This window comes from Etheostoma spectabile, unplaced genomic scaffold (assembly GCF_008692095.1).
Source record: "Etheostoma spectabile isolate EspeVRDwgs_2016 unplaced genomic scaffold, UIUC_Espe_1.0 scaffold00006446, whole genome shotgun sequence".
In the NCBI taxonomy this organism is placed as follows: Eukaryota; Metazoa; Chordata; class Actinopteri; order Perciformes; family Percidae; genus Etheostoma; species Etheostoma spectabile.
The window spans coordinates 33,754-53,392 of NW_022603385.1; the positions used below are offsets into that span (position 1 = coordinate 33,754).

The following is a 19,639-nucleotide window of genomic DNA, read 5'->3' on the forward strand; positions in this document are numbered from 1 at the left end:
TAGTCTCTCTCTGGGTGGTTTTCTACAGGTTACAGGTGAGGTAGTCTCTCTCTCTGGGTGGTTTTCTACAGGTTACAGGTGAGGTAGTCTCTCTCTGGGTGTTTTTCTACAGGTTACAGGTGAGGTAGTCTCTCTCTGGGTGTTTTTCTACAGGTTACAGGTGAGGTAGTCTCTCTCTCTGGGTGGTTTTCTACAGGTTACAGGTGAGGTAGTCTCTCTCTGGGTGGTTTTCTACAGGTTACAGGTGAGGTAGTCTCTCTCTGGGTGTTTTTCTACAGGTTACAGGTGAGGTAGTCTCTCTCTCTGGGTGTTTTTCTACAGGTTACAGGTGAGGTAGTCTCTCTCTCTGGGTGTTTTTCTACAGGTTACAGGTGAGGTAGTCTCTCTCTCTGGGTGTTTTTCTACAGGTTACAGGTGAGGTAGTCTCTCTCTGGGTGTTTTTCTACAGGTTACAGGTGAGGTAGTCTCTCTCTCTGGGTGTTTTTCTACAGGTTACAGGTGAGGTAGTCTCTCTCTCTGGGTGTTTTTCTACAGGTTACAGGTGAGGTAGTCTCTCTCTCTGGGTGTTTTTCTACAGGTTACAGGTGAGGTAGTCTCTCTCTGGGTGTTTTTCTACAGGTTACAGGTGAGGTAGTCTCTCTCTCTGGGTGTTTTTCTACAGGTTACAGGTGAGGTAGTCTCTCTCTCTGGTGTTTTTTCTACAGGTTACAGGTGAGGTAGTCTCTCTCTCTGGGTGTTTTTCTACAGGTTACAGGTGAGGTAGTCTCTCTCTCTGGGTGTTTTTCTACAGGTTACAGGTGAGGTAGTCTCTCTCTCTGGGTGTTTTTCTACAGGTTACAGGTGAGGTAGTCTCTCTCTCTGGGTGTTTTTCTACAGGTTACAGGTGAGGTAGTCTCTCTCTCTGGGTGTTTTTCTGCTCCTCTAGAACACATTTCCTGACTCATGTGTTTTATTATCTCCAGGTCCTGAGGATGGACCCTCTCCTGGACTGGTAGCAGGTGTTGTGGGTCTGCTTCTTGTAGCTGCTGTGATTGTAGCTGTGGTCGGTGTCCTGATGTATAAAAGACCTAAGAAACCAGTCAAACGTCCTGCTTCTGATAAATTTAAACTGTCTGAAATGATCCGTTTAGGTTACGTCTGAAACGACCCCTTCAGAGAACTAGAACATTATAATTCATATGTGTAAATGTTTTGTTTTAAGCATGACATTTGTCCAGTGGTTTGACTATCCGGGGTTCTTTTTTGTCACTTAACTCATGTTTTGTAGATCATTTTTAATTTTAATTTAAGTTAATATCTCAGTTTTAATATTCAGATGCCTTTACGCGCTTTAAGCTGTTTAATCTTGTTATTATGATAAATATTTTATTTTTGCTACATTTGGATTGAGAGTTACATTATGTATTGTGTGTTGTGCGCTTTGAACCCAAATAAAGCTCCTGATATCTAACCTCATATATAGTGTGTTATGTTATTATTTTAGATGTGTTGAGGAGGAGCAGAGATGGAGGGGGGGGGTGGTCCTGAGAGACTAAGATCTGAGTCTGATGAGAGACCTTAGTCCAACATGTCCAGTATTTCAGGAACACACTCAGACTTGTTCTAATGCTTCAATGTGTAAATGTAGTTGGATGTAATGTAATAATTTGCAGTTTCACAGTAAACTACTACATGTAAAGTACATGAGCTGCATTAAAACTTTCCTTTATTTTCCCAGATGCAAAACTGATTAAACAACAATCAGATACAACGTACAAATAATAAAGAGACAATACAACAAAGTCATAAAGTACAACATGTTTCCTATAAACAATAAAATATAATACATATATCTAATATATAAACAGAGTCCACCCAGTCCAGTACCACCAGAGAAACCTCCATCAGGTCTATGAGGCCGAGATCTTCCTCCTGGTGGACCTGCAGCTTCTCATCTTCATCTTCCTCTTCCTCTTCATCACCAGGAGCTCCATCACAGGTAGTTTCTCTAGAACACACACACACACACACACACACACTCACACACACACACACACACACACACACACACACACTCACACTCACACACACACACTCACTCACTCACACACACACACACACACACACACTCACACACACACACTCACTCACTCACTCACTCACTCACACACACTCACACACACTCACTCACTCACTCACACACACACACACTCACTCACACACTCACTCACACACACTCACACACACTCACTCACACACACACTCACTCACACACTCTCACACACACACACACACACACACACTCAAGAGTTAATAATCAGAGAAAAGCTGATTACTATATTACATATATTATATTAATTAGACATAGACTTATCTTTATTAATCCCTTTGGGATGACTCCCGCTGGGAAATGAGAGTCCCAGCATCTGATACAGCATGAGAAGGAGAAGAAGACGAGAATACAACACACACCACAATAACAGGACAACACACAGTACACGTGGTCACATGAGGGGATTATTTGAGGTGACTGGGGCGGGGGTGTTGAAAGAACAAAAATATGTACAATAAATTGTATTAATGTATTAATGTATAATAATTATAATTATATATATAAGCAGTTTGCTTCAGTCAGAGCTCTGCTGAGGGAGATGAAGTCTGTCCTCCGCCATGTTGTCTGTCTCTTCCTGTTATCAGAGAACAACATGGAGGATACTCAGTGGGGGGGCACGTGGTATCAAAAGGCTCAAAGCACATTTTATTTATGCACCTCCCCCACCCAACACCACCTCCCCCCCCCCCCCACCTCCCCCACCCCCACCCTCTCAGTCAGGATGTGGTTTTGGCGGTTAGAAAGAGAAGCAGCTCTTTATCATGCAGACTGTTACAGACAGATAATTAATATCTTAAATATATTCTGTAGATATTAACTATGACCCCAGGAGCAGATAATTAATATCTTAAATATATTCTGTAGATATTAACTATGACCCCAGGAGCAGATTATTAATATCTTAAATATATTCTGTAGATATTAACTATGACCCCCAGGAGCAGATAATTAATATCTTAAATATATTCTGTAGATATTAACTATGACCCCAGGGGCAGATTATTAATATCTTAAATATATTCTGTAGATATTAACTATGACCCCAGGAGCAGATAATTAATATCTTAAATATATTCTGTAGATATTAACTATGACCCCAGGGGCAGATTATTAATATCTTAAATATATTCTGTAGATATTAACTATGACCCCAGGAGCAGATAATTAATATCTTAAATATATTCTGTAGATATTAACTATGACCCCAGGGGCAGATAATTAATATCTTAAATATATTCTGTAGATATTAACTATGACCCCAGGAGCAGATAATTAATATCTTAAATATATTCTGTAGATATTAACTATGACCCCAGGAGCAGATAATTAATATCTTAAATATATTCTGTAGATATTAACTATGACCCCAGGAGCAGATAATTAATATCTTAAATATATTCTGTAGATATTAACTATGACCCCAGGAGCAGATAATTAATATCTTAAATATATTCTGTAGATATTAACTATGACCCCAGGAGCAGATGTTATGGTTATGATTGTCTCCTTTGTGTCGTTGGGTAACTCAACACGAGGTCTCCCATGACCCTGAGGTCCTGGTGGGACTTCCCCCCCAGCAGTTTTACTAAAATGAAATGTTCCATTACAGCTTTAGAGTCATCCCTTCAAAATAAAAGGTTCCACTGCTGCGTCTCCAGAAGAGGACGGAGACAACGAGCAGCTGAGAGGGGGGGGTATTGACTGACTTTACCTAATCATTGTATTTATCATGTAAACAATGTTCCACGGCCTGTGGGTCTCGGTGTGGGTCTCACCGGTCCGTCTGTAACCTGTACTGATCCTTTAAAATCATCCATTACCCTGAGGGACGCCTTCACAATGTAATACACTAAAGAAGCACAAAGTACACAGTATTTCCCTCTGAGTTGACGTAGAAAGTGGCATTAAAAGAACATTTTGTACACAACATTGTTACTACATGCAGCACATGTGATCTCTTACAGGCCGCGTGGGGGGGGGGGGGGGGTTTCCAGGAAGCAGATGTTGACAACAGCAGCGCTGCTGAGAATAGTGATTGACACAGAGGAAGTGGGTCGTTGAGGAGGAACTAAAGACAACAAACAGTGTCAGTATCGCAGTAACTCAGTGTTTATGATGTACTTTATTCAGTGAGACAGTCAAACAGGAAGTAATCTGTTACATATCTGTCCAGGGCAGCAGTCTGGACCTGGACCCTGAACAGGTTGTTTACCCCCAACCCTGGTCTGAGCTCTTCAGGATCTGTTTGTCAGGGAGCAGCAGCTGCCGCATGACCCCCCCCCCTCACTGATAACCCCTCTTATCTTTACCCTGCACCTCCATGATGTAACGTTTTAACTTCTACATGGAGAGGCAGAGGATTTCAGCCCTGATCTCAGATCTGATCAGGGACTCAAATACTGTACTGTCGCTTTAAGAGAGAGACAGGATGTTGTTCTTAATCTAGTTTCCTGTTTCAGGGCGTCTGGCTGCAGCAGCAAGGCCCAGAGTATGTGTACTTATACACAATAACAAGGCCCAGCACATGGCCATGAGGCCTGTCTCTTAGCAGCTGCAGCACGATGAAGGAGCTCCTCCTCCTCCTCCTCCTCCTCCTCTCTGATGAACACCCGTCATGTCCCTGTTGCACGCTGATTACACGTTTTGAATTCCAAATATTAATATTATGATATGCAGGGCGTCTCTCTGGCCGTGAGCTGGTTACACAACACTCATTCTTCATTAACTCTTTACCGTCACATTACTGGTTGGTCAGACATGTCTGATGTTTGTTGTAATATTATATATGTTATGTTACATATTATATATGTTATATTATATATATATATATATATATATATATATATATATAATATATATATGCAGCTTTATGTCTGAGTCTGTCTTCCTGTGAGAGTTTGTGTTTCCAAGGATGAAGACTTGTTAGTCCCGCCTCCCTCAGCCTCTGATTGGCTTATCCTGCTTTGTTTACCTTTAACTCTAACCAATCTCACTCCTCATGCTGAAATCTAACCACTCTAACTGAGAAGTATTAGCCAATCAGAGGCCGAGTGGGGCCGTCCTATGAAACAAGGTGGAAGTGGGTGGGGGAGGTTGGTTAGTCAGCTGACTTCCAGTAAATGGTGGTGGAGAAGAGAGAGAAGCTGCCCCCTGCTGGCTGTCTGACCACACTACACCATGCTCTCTCTCTCTCTCTCTCTCTCTCTCTCTTCTCTCTCTCTCTCTCTCTCTCTCTCTGTCCTCCAAACATCGGCACAGGATTATACTGTAGGTGTGTATATATATATATATATATATATATATATATATATATATATATATATATATATACATACACATATATACACATATATACACATATACACATACACATATATACATGTATATGTGTATATATGACCCACAGTGTCAGGTTCAGTTCTGGTCCATAACCCAGTACCACGGTCTCTACAGCACCTGTATTATTCCACTTATTTAGTATTATTCATCATTCTCCTTTCCTTTTTCAGAACTCTTCATAATGTTCATATTGTAATATAATAACATAATACTATATATCCCAGTATCCTTGCACTATGCTCCACATTTAAATAATTTTATTGATCTCTTCATTGCACTCATGCCGCTATATTGTTTCTGTTTATATTGTGTATATTATTGTTTTGGTTATTTTGTATGTGTAAGCGCAGTGTGAGCAACGATGCTCCAAAGGCAAATTCCTCGTATGTGTCCTCATACCTGGAAATAAAGCTGGTTCTGGTTCTGATTCTGGTTCTGATTCTGGTTCTGATTCTGGTTCTGATTCTGGTTCTGATTCTGGTTCTGGTTCTGATTCTGATTCTGGTTCTGGTTCTGATTCTGATTCTGGTTCTGGTTCTGATTCTGATTCTGGTTCTGGTTCTGGTTCTGATTCTGATTCTGGTTCTGGTTCTGGTTCTGGTTCTGATTCTGATTCTGATTCTGATATCTCTGTGTTGTTGCCATGCAGCTTAAATTATACCTAACAGTAACATTGTAACCAAAGGACTCTGTCTTAATAAAGCTCCTCCAGTCAGATCCTCTCTAATGAAACCCTGATCAGTGAGTGTTGGGGGGGGGGGGGCACATGGCCATGAGGCCTGTCTCTGAGCAGCTGCAGCACGATGAAGGAGCTCCTCCTCCTCCTCCTCCTCCTCCTCCTCTCTGATGAACACCCGTCATGTCCCTGTTGCATGTTTTGAATTCCAGATATTAAATATTATCAGATGTAGGGCGTCTCTCTGGCCGTGAGCTGGTCCCTGAACTGGAACAGGAGACCAGTTGCATTAGTAATGGTTCTGGAATGATTCAGAACCCAGACTAACGGGGCGTTAGGGTTCAGGGGGTTAGGGTTCAGGCTGTTAGGGTTCAGGCTGTTAGGGTTCAGGGGGTTAGGGTTCAGGGGGTAAGGGTTCAGGTGGTTAGGGTTCAGGGCGTTAGGGTTCAGGGGTAAGGTTCAGGTGGTTAGGGTTCAGGGCGTTAGGGTTCAGGTGTTAGGGTCAGGGCCTTAGGGTTCAGGGGTTTGGGTTCAGGGGGTAAGGGTTCAGGTGGTTAGGGTTCAGGGCGTTAGGGTTCAGGGGGTTAGGGTCAGGGCCTTAGGGTCAGGGGGTTAGGGTTCAGGCCTTAGGGTTCAGGGTGTTAGGGTTCAGGCCTTAGGGTTCAGGGGGTTGGGTTCAGGGGTAAGGGTTCAGGTGGTTAGGGTTCAGGGCGTTAGGGTTCAGGGGTTAGGGTTCAGGGCCTTAGGGTTCAGGGGGTTAGGGTTCAGGGGGTTAGGGTTCAGGGCGTTAGGGTTCAGGGGGTTAGGGTCAGGGCATTAGGTTCAGGGCCTTAGGGTTCAGGGGGTTAGGGTTCAGGGCGTTAGGGTTCAGGCCTTAGGGTTCAGGGGGTTTGGTTCAGGGGTTAGGGTTCAGGGCGTTAGGGTTCAGGGGGTTAGGGTTCAGGGGGTTAGGGTTCAGGGCCTTAGGGTTCAGGGGTTAGGTTCAGGGCGTTAGGGTTCAGGGCGTTAGGGTTCAGGGGGTTAGGGTTCAGGGGGTTAGGGTTCAGGGGGTTAGGGTTCAGGGCGTTAGGGTTCAGGGGGTTAGGGTTCAGGGCATTAGGTTCAGGGGTTAGGGTTCAGGGTATTAGGGTTCAGGGGTTAGGGTTCAGGGGGTTAGGGTTTAGGGCCTTAGGTTCAGGGGGTTAGGGTTCAGGGGTTAGGGTTCAGGGGCTTAGGGTTCAGGGGTTAGGGTTCAGGGCTTAGGGTTCAGGGGGTTAGGGTTAGGGCGTTAGGGTTCAGGTGGTTAGGGTTCAGGGGGTAGGGTTCAGGGCGTTAGGGTTCAGGGGGTTAGGGTCAGGGTGTTAGGGTTCAGGGGGTTAGGGTTCAGGAGGTTAGGGTTCAGGGGGTTAGGGTTCAGGGGGTTAGGGTTCAGGGGTTAGGGTTCAGGGGGTTAGGGTTCAGGGGGTTAGGGTTCAGGGCGTTAGGGTTCAGGGCGTTAGGGTTCAGGGCCTTAGGGTTCAGGGGGTTAGGGTTCAGGGCGTTAGGGTTCAGGGGGTTAGGGTTCAAGGGGTTAGGGTTCAGGGCCTTAGGGTTCAGGGCCTTAGGGTTCAGGGGTTAGGTTCAGGGCGTTAGGGTTCAGGGGTTAGGGTCAAGGGTTAGGGTTCAGGGCCTTAGGGTTCAGGGCCTTAGGGTTCAGGGGGTTAGGGTTCAGGGCGTTAGGGTTCAGGGCGTTTAGGGTTCAGGGGGTTATGGTTTCAGGGGGTTAGGGTTCAGGGCGTTAGGGTTCAGGGGGTTAGGGTCAGGGGGTTAGGGTTCAGGGGTTAGGGTTCAGGGCGTTAGGGTTCAGGGGGTTAGGGTTCAGGGTTAGGGTTCAGGCGTTAGGGTTCAGGGCCTTAGGTTCAGGGGGTTAGGGTTCAGGGCGTTATGGTTCAGGGGGTTATGGTTCAGGGGTTAGGGTTCAGGGCGTTAGGGTTCAGGGGGTTATGGTTGAGGGGGTTTGGGTTCAGGGGGTTAGGGTTCAGGGGGTTAGGGTTCAGGGGTTAGGGTTCAGGTGGTTAGGGTTCAGGGGGTTAGGGTTCAGAGGGTTATGGTTCAGGGGGTTAGGGTTCAGGGGGTTAGGGTTCAGAGGGTTAGGGTTCAGGGGGTTAGGGTTCAGGGGGTTAGGGTTCAGGGGTTAGGGTTCAGAGGGTTAGGGTTCAGGGGGTTAGGGTTCAGGGGGTTAGGGTTCAGAGCCCTAACCCTGAATATGCAGCTTTATGTCTGAGTCTGAAGAGTTTGTGTTTCCTAGGATGATGAAGACATGTTAGTCCCGCCTCCCTCTGCCTCTGATTGGCTTATCCTGCTATGTTTACTATTACTCTAACCAATCTCACTCCTCATGACTAAATCTAACCGAGAAGTACCAGCCAATCAGAGGCCGAGGGGGGCCGTCCTATGAAACAAGGTGGGGGTGGGGGTGGGGGGGGGTGTGCTGATAGTCAGCTGACTTCCCCTAAATGAAAGCCTTTCCAGTGAACGGTGGGTGGAGAAGAGAGAGAAGCTGCCCCCTGCTGGCTGTCAGACCACACTACACCATGCTATCTCTCTCTCTCCCTCTCTCTCTCTCTCTCTCTCTCTCTCCCTCTCTCTCTCTCTCTCTCTCTCTCTCTCTCTCTCTCTCTCTCTCTCTCTGAGCCTCGGCCCAGGATTAAACTGGGTGTATATATAAAAATAAAAAATCTTAGAAATATGGGAACATAGGGCCTAATTTAAAGAAAATTATTTAAAGAATATGGGAACACAACCCTCCTGTTATCCTCAAATATACTAACATCTGGTATTTAGGGTAACGGGGGGTTAATTAGCTCAGCCCCCCCCCCCACCCACTCAGCACTCTGGGTGACTCAAATCAAACACACCTGCTGTGATGTCACTTCACCAACAGGTGCATGCTGGTTGAGGCTAACATGCTAAATGCTAACATGCTAAATGCTAACATGCTAAATGCTAACATGCTGATGGATGATCCTCCATTTCAGGTGTAGACAGGTGAGTTCAATAACAGGCTGTGTGGTCTTTCAGTCTAACTGAGTCTCTGTTCTGGGTTCTGAGGTGAACTCTGCTGGTGTGGTCTCTCTGTGGGGACGTGTCCTGGTGATCCTTATTTATTATAATCTTTATTTAATCACCATAACCAATTCAACTTTACGTCAATAAGCTGCACTTAACCCTCGTGTTGTCTTCTTGTTTTTTGTCCCTTTTTTCAACACTTTAGAAGATGTTTTTTCAACGTTTGTCTTTTTTTGTTTAATTTCCAACTCTACGTAACACTAACTTATTAACTTTAGTTAACAGTTATTTTTGGAATTTATGGTCAATAAACCTCATTTATAGGAAATTATACCTAATGTTTGAGTTAGAAAAGCAGAAATTAGGAATTATTGAGACTAAAATTAAAGGAATGGATGTTGATGATAATCACAGACTGGAATATGTCAACTTTTACTCAACACTATTTCAACAACACTTCCATTTGTTTTACAATGCTATAAAATAGAATAAGACCCAAAATTAATGAAAGTAGAGATTTGTACTTGGCAAAGAGCGTTGGAATCAATCATGTTATTTTGGGGAATTAAAAAGAACATTGATATAGGACAACATGGGGACAACATGAGGACAACATGAGGGCAACATGAGGGCAACATGGGGACAACATGAAGACAACATGAGGACAACATGAAGTCAACATGGGGACAACATGAAGACAGCATGATCGCAACATGAAGACACCATGAGGACACCATGAGGACAACATGAAGGCAACATGGGGACAACATGAAGGCAACATGGGGACAACATGAGGACAACATGAAGACAACATAGGGACAACATGAGGGCAACATGAGGGCAACATGAGGACAACATGAGGACAACATGAAGGCAACATGGGGACAACATGGGAACAACATGAGGACAACATGAAGGCAACATGGGGACAACATGAAGACAACATGGGGACAACATGAGGACAACATGAAGGCAACATGGGGACAACATTGGGACAACATGAGGGTAACATGAGGACAACTTGAGGATACCATGAGGACAACATGAAGACAACATGAAGGCAACATGGGAACAACATGAGGACAACATGGGGACAACATGGGGACAACATGAAGACAACATGAGGGCAACATGAGGGTAACATGGGGACAACATGAGGACAACATGAAGACAACATGAGGGTAACATGGGGACAACATGAGGACAACATGAGGGTAACATGGGGACAACATGAGGGTAACATGGGGACAACATGAGGACAACATGAGGGTAACATGGGGACAACATGAGGGTAACATGGGGACAACATGAGGACAACATGAGGGTAACATGGGGACAACATGAGGGCAACATGAGGGTAACATGGGGACAACATGAGGGCAACATGAGGGTAACATGGGGACAACATGGGGACAACATGAGGGTAACATGGGGACAACATGGGGACAACATGGGGACAACATGAGGGTAACATGGGGACAACATGAGGACAACATGAGGGTAACATGGGGACACTGCTGAACTCAGCATGTGTGAAGAGAGACAAGGTGCTCTGCCCCCCCCCTGCTGGCTGACTCAACTCATATCAGGCTTTCATCATAAGAGATTTATAATGTGCATCTCATTAAAAAAATATAGAATTAAAAAAATAAAGTGTCTGTTTTAAAGTGCATTTTAACATTATCTGTATGGCATTAACTTATAGTTTCTTTACCATATTTATATATTTAACTACATTTAAAATTATTTCCATGACTGTTTTAACTGTTACTTCCTAAATATCTGAATGAGATTAAGCAGGGCTACAACAGTGTGTAACAGTGTTGTGGAGAGGGACTGTCTGCAGTAGGATCATAGTAGTACTGTAGTACTGTCTGCAGTAGGATGATAGTTGTACTGTAATACTGTCTGCAGTAGGATCATAGTAGTACTGTAGTACTGTCTGCAGTAGGATGATAGTTGTACTGTAATACTGTCTGCAGTAGGATCATAGTAGTACTGTAGTACTGTCTGCAGTAGGATGATAGTTGTACTGTAATACTGTCTGCAGTAGGATCATAGTAGTACTGTAGTACTGTCTGCAGTAGGATGATAGTAGTACTGTAGTACTGTTTGCAGTAGGATGATAGTAGTATTGTAGTACTGTCTGCAGTAGGACGAAACACACTGTCTGCAGTTGTATGATAGTAGTACTGTAATACTGTTTGCAGTAGGATGATAGTAGTACTGTAATACTGTCTGCAGTAGGATCATAGTAGTACTGTAATACTGTCTGCAGTAGGATCATAGTAGTACTGTAGTACTGTCTGCAGTAGGATGATAGTAGTACTGTAGTACTGTTTGCAGTAGGATCATAGTAGTACTGTAGTATTGTAGTACTGTCTGCAGTAGGACGAAACACACTGTCTGCAGTTGTATGATAGTAGTACTGTAATACTGTCTGCATGTCTTGACCGGAGCATGTTCAGTACACATCAGGGATAATGTAACATCAGCTGTCTGCGAATATGCAACGTCCCAATATTTAATTTCCAGTCTACTAGTTAAAGGGAAGGACAGTGCAATGTCCAGTCTACTAGTTAAAGGGAAGGACAGTGCAATGTCCAGTCTACTAGTTAAAGGGAAGGACAGTTTAATGTCCAGTCTACTAGTTAAAGGGAAGGACAGTTTAATGTCCAGTCTACTAGTTAAAGGGAAGGACAGTTTAATGTCCAGTCAACTAGTTAAAGGAAAGGACAGTTTAATGTCCGGTCTACTAGTTAAAGGGAAGGACAGTTTAATGTCCAGTCTACTAGTTAAAGGGAAGGACAGTGTAATGTCCAGTCTACTAGTTAAAGGGAAGGACAGTTTAATGTCCAGTCAACTAGTTAAAGGGAAGGACAGTTTAATGTCCGGTCTACTAGTTAAAGGGAAGGACAGTTTAATGTCCAGTCTACTAAGGGAAGGACAGTTTAATGTCCGATCTTCTAGTTAAAGGGAAGGACAGTTTAATGTCCGGTCTTCTAGTTAAAGGGGAGGACAGTTTAATGTTCGGTCTACTAGTTAAAGGGAAGGACAGTTTAATGTCCGATCTTCTAGTTAAAGGGAAGGACAGTTTAATGTCCAGTCTACTAGTTAAAGGGAAGGACAGTTTAATGTCCAGTCTACTAGTTAAAGGGAAGGACAGTTTAATGTCCAGTCTACTAGTTAAAGGGAAGGACAGTGTAATGTCCGGTCTACTAGTTAAAGGGAAGGACAGTTTAATGTCCAGTCTACTAGTTAAAGGGAAGGACAGTTTAATGTCCGGTCTACTAGTTAAAGGGAAGGATAGTGTAATGTCCGGTTTAATAGTTAAAGGGAAGGACAGTTTAATGTCCAGTCTACTAGTTAAAGGGAAGGACAGTTTAATGTCCAGTCTACTAGTTAAAGGGAAGGACAGTTTAATGTCCAGTCAACTAGTTAAAGGGAAGGGCAGTGTAATGTCCGGTTTAATAGTTAAAGGGAAGGACAGTGTAATGTCCAGTTTAATAGTTAAAGGGAAGGACAGTTAATGTCCGGTCTTCTAGTTAAAGGGAAGGACAGTTTAATGTCCAGTCTACTAGTTAAAGGGAAGGACAGTTTAATGTCCGGTCTACTAGTTAAAGGGAAGGACAGTTTAATGTCCGGTTTACTAGTTAAAGGGAAGGACAGTGTCCAGTCTACTAGTTAAAGGGAAGGACAGTTTAATGTCCAGTCAACTAGTTAAAGGGAAGGACAGTTTAATGTCCAGTCAACTAGTTAAAGGGAAGGACAGTTTAATGTCTAGTCTACTAGTTAAAGGGAAGGACAGTGTAATGTCCAGTCTACTAGTTAAAGGGAAGGACAGTGTAATGTTCGGTCTACTAGTTAAAGGGAAGGGCAGTTTAATGTCCAGTCTACTAGTTAAAGGGAAGGACAGTTTAATGTCCAGTCTACTAGTTAAAGGAAGAACAGTTTAATGTCCGGTCTACTAGTTAAAGGGAAGGACAGTTTAATGTCCGGTCTACTAGTTAAATGGAAGGACAGTTTAATGTCCGGTCTACTAGTTAAAGGGAAGGACAGTTTAATGTCCAGTCTACTAGTTAAAGGAAGAACAGTTTAATGTCCGGTCTACTAGTTAAAGGGAAGGACAGTTTAATGTCCGGTCTACTAGTTAAATGGAAGGACAGTTTAATGTCCGGTCTACTAGTTAAAGGGAAGGACAGTTTAATGTCCGGTCTACTAGTTAAAGGAAGAACAGTTTAATGTCCAGTCTACTAGTTAAAGGGAAGGACAGTGTAATGTCCGGTCCACTAGTTAAAGTGAAGGACAGTTTAATGTCCGGTCTACTTGTTAAAGGAAGAACAGTTTAATGTCCAGTCTACTAGTTAAAGTGAAGGACAGTTTAATGTCCAGTCTACTAGTTAAAGGGAAGGACAGTTTAATGTCCAGTCTACTAGTTAAATGGAAGGACAGTTTAATGTCCGGTCTACTAGTTAAAGGGAAGGACAGTTTAATGTCCAGTCTACTAGTTAAAGTGAAGGACAGTTTAATGTCCAGTCTACTAGTTAAAGGGAAGGACAGTTTAATGTCCAGTCTACTAGTTAAAGGGAAGGACAGTTTAATGTCCAGTCTACTAGTTAAAGTGAAGGACAGTTTAATGTCCGGTCTACTAGTTAAAGGAAGAACAGTTTAATGTCCAGTCTACTAGTTAAAGGGAAGGAAAGTGTAATGTCCGGTCTACTAGTTAAAGGGAAGGACAGTTTAATGTCCGGTCTACTAGTTAAAGGGAAGGACAGTTTAATGTCCGGTCTACTAGTTAAAGGGAAGGACAGTTTAATGTCCACTTGTTGCTGCTGTGAAGACACCCCGAGTCATGTGACAGGACGTCCCCGAGTCATGTGACAGGACGTCCCGCCCTCAGAGCTGCTATAAGAAGACATGTTACCACAATGTCAACATGTCAGCGTGTCTCTCAGACCATTAATTAATAACACTTCCAATATGAAGGGGAATAAAAACGTAGAGACAACTCTGAGACTCATACACTGTAAAATGTTGGTGTCACCATGGAAACCAGCTCTAACCGGCGTGTCCCCGATTCAGACCTCACAACATTCAGGAGATGATCTCCGGGCTTGGAGCCAGCTGTAGAGCTACCCACGTCATCCAGTCCACACGGTGAAAGGAACTCTGGGAGATGGAGTCCCAGAGGCCCGCCTGACATTACATCTAACAGCAAAGCAGTTGGAGTTCACTCCGTTTCTTTGAGTCTCTTCTCTTCCTCTTTTCTGTGGTTTACCAGAGGAGAGCTGGTGTTGTGTTCACTTACCGGCAACTACACTGCTGCCCCCCCCCCCCCCACCCCACCACCAGATAGTTTTCTTTGTTTCAAGATTATTAGAAGCTGCCTCGGCCAAAATGTAGTTCTTACACTCATATAACCTCATGTTAATATATAACCTCATGTTAATATATAACCTCATGTTAATATATAACCCCATGTTAACATATAACCTCATGTTAATATATAACCTCATGTTAACATATAACCTCATGTTAACATATAACCTCATGTTAACATATAACCTCATGTTAATATATAACCTCATGTTAATATATGACCTCATGTTAATATATAACCTCATGTTAATATATAACCTCATGTTAACATATAACCTCATGTTAATATATAACCTCATGTTAACATATAACCTCATGTTAACATATAACCTCATGTTAATATATAACCTCATGTTAACATATAACCTCATGTTAACATATAACCTCATGTTAATATATAACCTCATGTTAATATATAACCTCATGTTAATATAACCTCATGTTAATATAACCTCATGTTAACATATAACCTCATGTTAACATATAACCTCATGTTAATATATAACCTCATGTTAACATATAACCTCATGTTAATATATGACCTCATGTTAATATAAACCTCATGTTAATATATAACCTCATGTTAACATATAACCTCATGTTAATATATAACCTCATGTTAATATATAACCTCATGTTAATATATGACCTCATGTTAATATATAACCTCATGTTAATATATAACTCATGTTAACATATAACCTCATGTTAACATATAACCTCATGTTAATATATAACCTCATGTTAATATATAACCTCATGTTAATATATAACCTCATGTTAACATATAACCTCATGTTAATATATGACCTCATGTTAATATATAACCTCATGTTAATATATAACCTCATGTTAACATATAACCTCATGTTAACATATAACCTCATGTTAATATATAACCTCATGTTAACATATAACCTCATGTTAATAACATTAGAGTATGTATCTCTATATATTAGAGTAGTATTTAACTCTATATTAGAGTATGTATGTATCTCTATATATTAGAGTATGTATGTATCTCTATATATTAGAGTATGTATTTATCTCTATATATTAGAGTATGTATGTATCTCTATATATTAGAGTATGTATTTATCTCTATATTAGAGTATGTATGTATCTCTATATATTAGACTCTAATATATAGAGATACATACATACTCTAATATATACATACTCTAATAATTAGAGTATGTATGCATCTCTATATATTAGAGTATTTATATATCTATATAACAGAGTATATATATTAGAGTATGTATGTATCTCTATATATTAGAGTATGTATATATCTATATAATAGAGTATATATATTAGAGTATGTATGTATCTCTATATATTAGAGTATGTATGTATTTCTATATATTAGAGTATTTATATATTAGAGCATTTCTGCATGCAGCAACACTTCTACCACAGAGGAAGGAAGACCTCTCTGTTAGCATCCGTTATTCAGAGTTGTTCTTGATGCGGATATACTGAGATAAATAAGTGCAGACATCATGTCTCCACCTGTTAGGATGGAGGAAACATCTCTACTCTGGCTGCTCTGTAAGTAAACTGCTTTCTGGAAATATATCAGCTGAGAGAAACACAAGATAAAGACAACTCAAAGATCTATAGTCTGGTTTTACAGGATTGTTTGGCTGATCAATGCTTCTGAAACATTAACATTATGATAATGTGATTTAGAAAGGTTGTAAATTATTTTAAAGTCTGTTTTTAGAACTGAACCAAACTCAAACTAACCAAAGTGTCTCATGTCTCCAGGTGTGTCCTCACTGCTGAGCTGTCCCACCACCCAAGGTCAGTCCCCGGTCCTCTTGGTAGAACAGATCCTGTTAGACCCTGTTAGGATGCAGAATACCAGACAGGGTTAACCACATCCCTTTGAGACTCTGAGTGGCTTTGATGTTGAGACACTTGTTGTGGGTGAACGTAGAACATGAGAAAGATGAAGATGAAAAACATAACATGGGATTAAGATAATGGAGCAAATATGAAAGGTTTCCCAGATTAATTGATAATTAATAATTGATATTAGATCAATTATTTGATGTGTAAAGAGATGAGCCGATTCCTCCAGTGTCCTCGAGAATTAATGTGAAGCATCAGAGCCGTCACGCTTTGTCCAAAGCAGTTATTATTATAATAGTAATAATCTATAATCAACTAGTATTTTAACTACTTCTCCCCCCCCCCCCCCCCCCCTCCAGTGTCTCTGACTGTGAGTCCCAGCAGCTCTCAGATGTTTAAAGGACAGTCTGTCTCTCTGAGCTGTGAGGAGGACGACAGCTCTGCTGGATGGACTCTGAGGAGGAACACAACCAGAGACACCAGGACTCAGTGTGAAGACTGGGGAAGTCCTGCTGGTTCCTCCTGTATCATCACCTACATGGTCTCATCAGACAGTGGGGTGTACTGGTGTGAGTCCAGAGAGGGAGCAACCAGTACCAGCATCAGCATCACTGTCCCTGGTAAGACCAGACTGGGGGGTCAGGATTGATGAAGCTGTGTGTGAATGGATGACATGCTGTAGTCTGTCTCTGTGTTGAGGTGGACCAGTGATCCTGCAGAGTCCTGTCCTCCCTGTGACGGAGGGACAAGACCTCACTCTGCACTGTAGGACAAAGACGTCCTCCAACCTCACAGCGTCTTTCTCTAAAGATGACTCCTTCATCAGGACTGGGCCTGCAGGTCACATGACCATCCCCCATGTCTCCAGGTCTGATGAAGGCCTCTACAGGTGCAGCATCAGCAGTGTTGGAGAGTCCCCCCCCAGCCGGGTCTCTGTCTCAGGTGAGGAGGTTGTGATTAAAAAAAATTATAAAAAAAAGCCAAAAACATGGAAAACTGTGACAAGAAAAAATGGGGTTAAAAAAATCAGAAACAAATTTAAAAAATGCCCAAAAGGTGACAAAAAAAATTGAAAACTGACAACAAAAATTGGGAAAGAAACATTAGAAAAAACGTAATTAAATGTTTTTTAAAAAGTGACAAAACAATTAAAAAGTGTGACAAGAATTGGGAAAAAAATATGGAAGAAAACGTAGAAAGTGACAACAAATTAAAGAAACTGACAAAAATTGGGTGGAAAAATCAGAAAAAAATTAATTAAAATTAAAATTAAACATTTAAAAAGTGACAAAAAAAGGAAAACTGTGACAACAAAACCTGATAAAACGCGTCCCAGGTGAGGAGGTTCCCTTTGGTTTCAGATAGTCAGCTGACTCTGATTGTCTCTACAGGTAGACCAGAGACCTCAGACCCTCCAACCTCAAACCCTCCAACCTCAGACCCCGTCCCCCTTGTGTTGAGACTGGTGTGCCACCTGGTGGTGTTCTGTCCGTACTGCATCTCCACCTTCATCATGGTGTCTCTGTGTCGATGCAGGACCACAGGTAAGACTCTGAATCCCTGACCTATCACCAGGGACCTCTCTGGTCTAGATGTATCTAACAGAACTCTTCAGCTGATTAATATTCTCCATCTTCTTTCTGACCTGCTCTGACTGTAGGAAATGACCTGTCCGTCTCCATGGTGATGACCCCGGCCCCCCAGGCTGAGGAGGGATTGGACGACGGCTATGATGATGTCACCACCGCTGTCACAACGGAGCATCACTTCTGACCTGGTCTGAAGAGAAGCTCACGTGTTTCAAGTCCCCTTTAGATCAGAGATCTTCCCTGTGGAACTCCACATGTTCCAGTTAGACCTGTAGACGTAGGACGTAGACCTGAGCCCAGTTCAGTCCAAAGATCTGCAACGAGACACGTTGGACCTGGTTCTGAACCCTGTTAGTTTCCACCAATGACACAGTCTATTTGTAGACCTGTTGGAACCGGTGACCCCCCCTCAGGTTCCAGACCAGCCTCCGGAGACTGGAGCGGCGACACCATCAGCTGGTTGGAGCCGAGCCGGGACCGGCCGGTCCAGAACTAAAAGGTCCGTCTCGTTGCAGATGTTTGATCTGAACCTGAAGTTAGCAGCAGATTCATCTGAGTCCAGTTTGAAATCTCTTCTAATAAATCTGGTGATGAACATCTGGTGTCTCTGGGTTTGTTCCATGGGATCAGGACTTCACTTCTCTCAGACTGCAGGGGGCTCTGGGACCGGCTGGTACGAAGAGGTGTGTGTGTGTGTGTGTGTGTGTGTGTGTGTGTGTGTGTGTGTGTGTGTGTGTGTGTGTGTGTGTGTGTGTGTGTGTGTGTGTGTGTTAGATCAGATTAGATTAGATTTAACTTTATTGTCATTACACAGGTACGAGGCAACGAGATGCAGTTCAGGTCTAACATGAAGTCCAATAGCAGCAGGTGCAGGATATACTCTGGTTCCATATGTACAGGACATGGATATGTACTGGATAAATATAGAAATGAATACTATTATAAACAGAATTTTACAGATAGAAACAGTCCTATGAATATAATACGTAGATAACATAGTATTGTGAGCAAGATGTATACAGCTGGATATACAGGTGGATATTACTATAAGTAGAAATTTTACAGATATGTACAATGAACATACATACGTGTATATATGTACGTTTAGCATCCTATGGACAATATGTGCAAAAATAGAAATGTGATCCCGCAAACCAGTTTTTTTCCAGTTCTGACAGCTGTTGGTGTTGATCAGATCCAGTATGTGTGTGTGATAGAGGACATTAACTTATAGTTATGTAGTACAGCTGCCTGCAGTAGTATGATAGTAGTACTGTAGTACTGTAGTTGTAGTACTGTAGTTGTAGTGTACTGTCTGTATGTTCTGTTTCCTGTTTTATTTTGAAGTCTGGTTTTTGTCTCGTCCTGTCTTTAGTTCTACTTCCTGTGTCTTCCCACTCTTGTGATTACCTGATGTTTCCCACCTGGTTCCCTGCCCTCTCGTTACCTCGTTACCTTGTTACCTCGTTACCTGGTCACCTTGTTACCTCGTTACCTCGTTACCTCGTTACCCGGTGTGTTCAGTGTCTGTGCGTCCCTGTCTCTTGTCAGATCCTTCTGGTTCGTCCTCCTGCTGGTTCCTGGTCTTGCTGTGTGTTCAGGTTCCTGCGACCAGCTTCCCTGTGAGTCTTCCCTCCCTTTTCACCACCCCTTTGGATTGTGGGATTTGGGGTATTT

At 42.5% G+C, this 19,639-nt stretch overlaps 2 protein-coding genes across 7 annotated transcripts in view; both read left to right on the forward strand.

Moving 5' to 3' along the window:
- The window catches only part of LOC116678114 (neural cell adhesion molecule 2), a 52,771-nt gene that overhangs the window by 13,064 nt on the left and 20,068 nt on the right, over window positions 1-19,639 (forward strand). Inside the window, exon 4 of the mRNA XM_032508175.1 lies at window positions 963-1,067. Coding sequence (XP_032364066.1) covers window positions 963-1,067 — 105 coding nt within the window. The remainder of the gene's footprint in view (window positions 1-962; window positions 1,068-19,639) is intronic.
- On the forward strand, window positions 9,092-18,298 carry LOC116678117 (low affinity immunoglobulin gamma Fc region receptor II). Of its 6 annotated transcripts, none has more exons than XM_032508185.1 (6): window positions 15,979-16,067; window positions 16,287-16,322; window positions 16,733-16,993; window positions 17,073-17,315; window positions 17,765-17,917; window positions 18,034-18,298. In XM_032508185.1, the coding sequence occupies exons 1-6, from the start codon at window positions 16,019-16,021 to the stop codon at window positions 18,144-18,146; spliced, it is 855 nt and encodes a 284-aa protein (XP_032364076.1). In that variant the 5' UTR covers window positions 15,979-16,018; the 3' UTR covers window positions 18,147-18,298. The 6 variants fall into 6 exon arrangements, with proteins under 6 accessions (XP_032364081.1, XP_032364076.1, XP_032364077.1 ...); XM_032508186.1 differs by having other exon boundaries at window positions 17,774-17,917; XM_032508190.1 differs by lacking the exons at window positions 15,979-16,067; window positions 16,287-16,322 and adding an exon at window positions 9,092-9,113.

What these genes read in the sequence shown, in the direction of transcription:
- LOC116678117 (XM_032508185.1), top strand. Translation starts at nt 16,019, where the DNA reads ATGTCTCCACCTGTTAGGATGGAGGAAACATCTCTACTCTGGCTGCTC. An exon ending in CAGCCGGGTCTCTGTCTCAG is followed by an intron (nt 17,316 to 17,764) that starts GTGAGGAGGTTG and finishes TTGTCTCTACAG; the next exon opens with GTAGACCAGAGACCTCAGAC. An exon ending in GTGTCGATGCAGGACCACAG is followed by an intron (nt 17,918 to 18,033) that starts GTAAGACTCTGA and finishes CTCTGACTGTAG; the next exon opens with GAAATGACCTGTCCGTCTCC.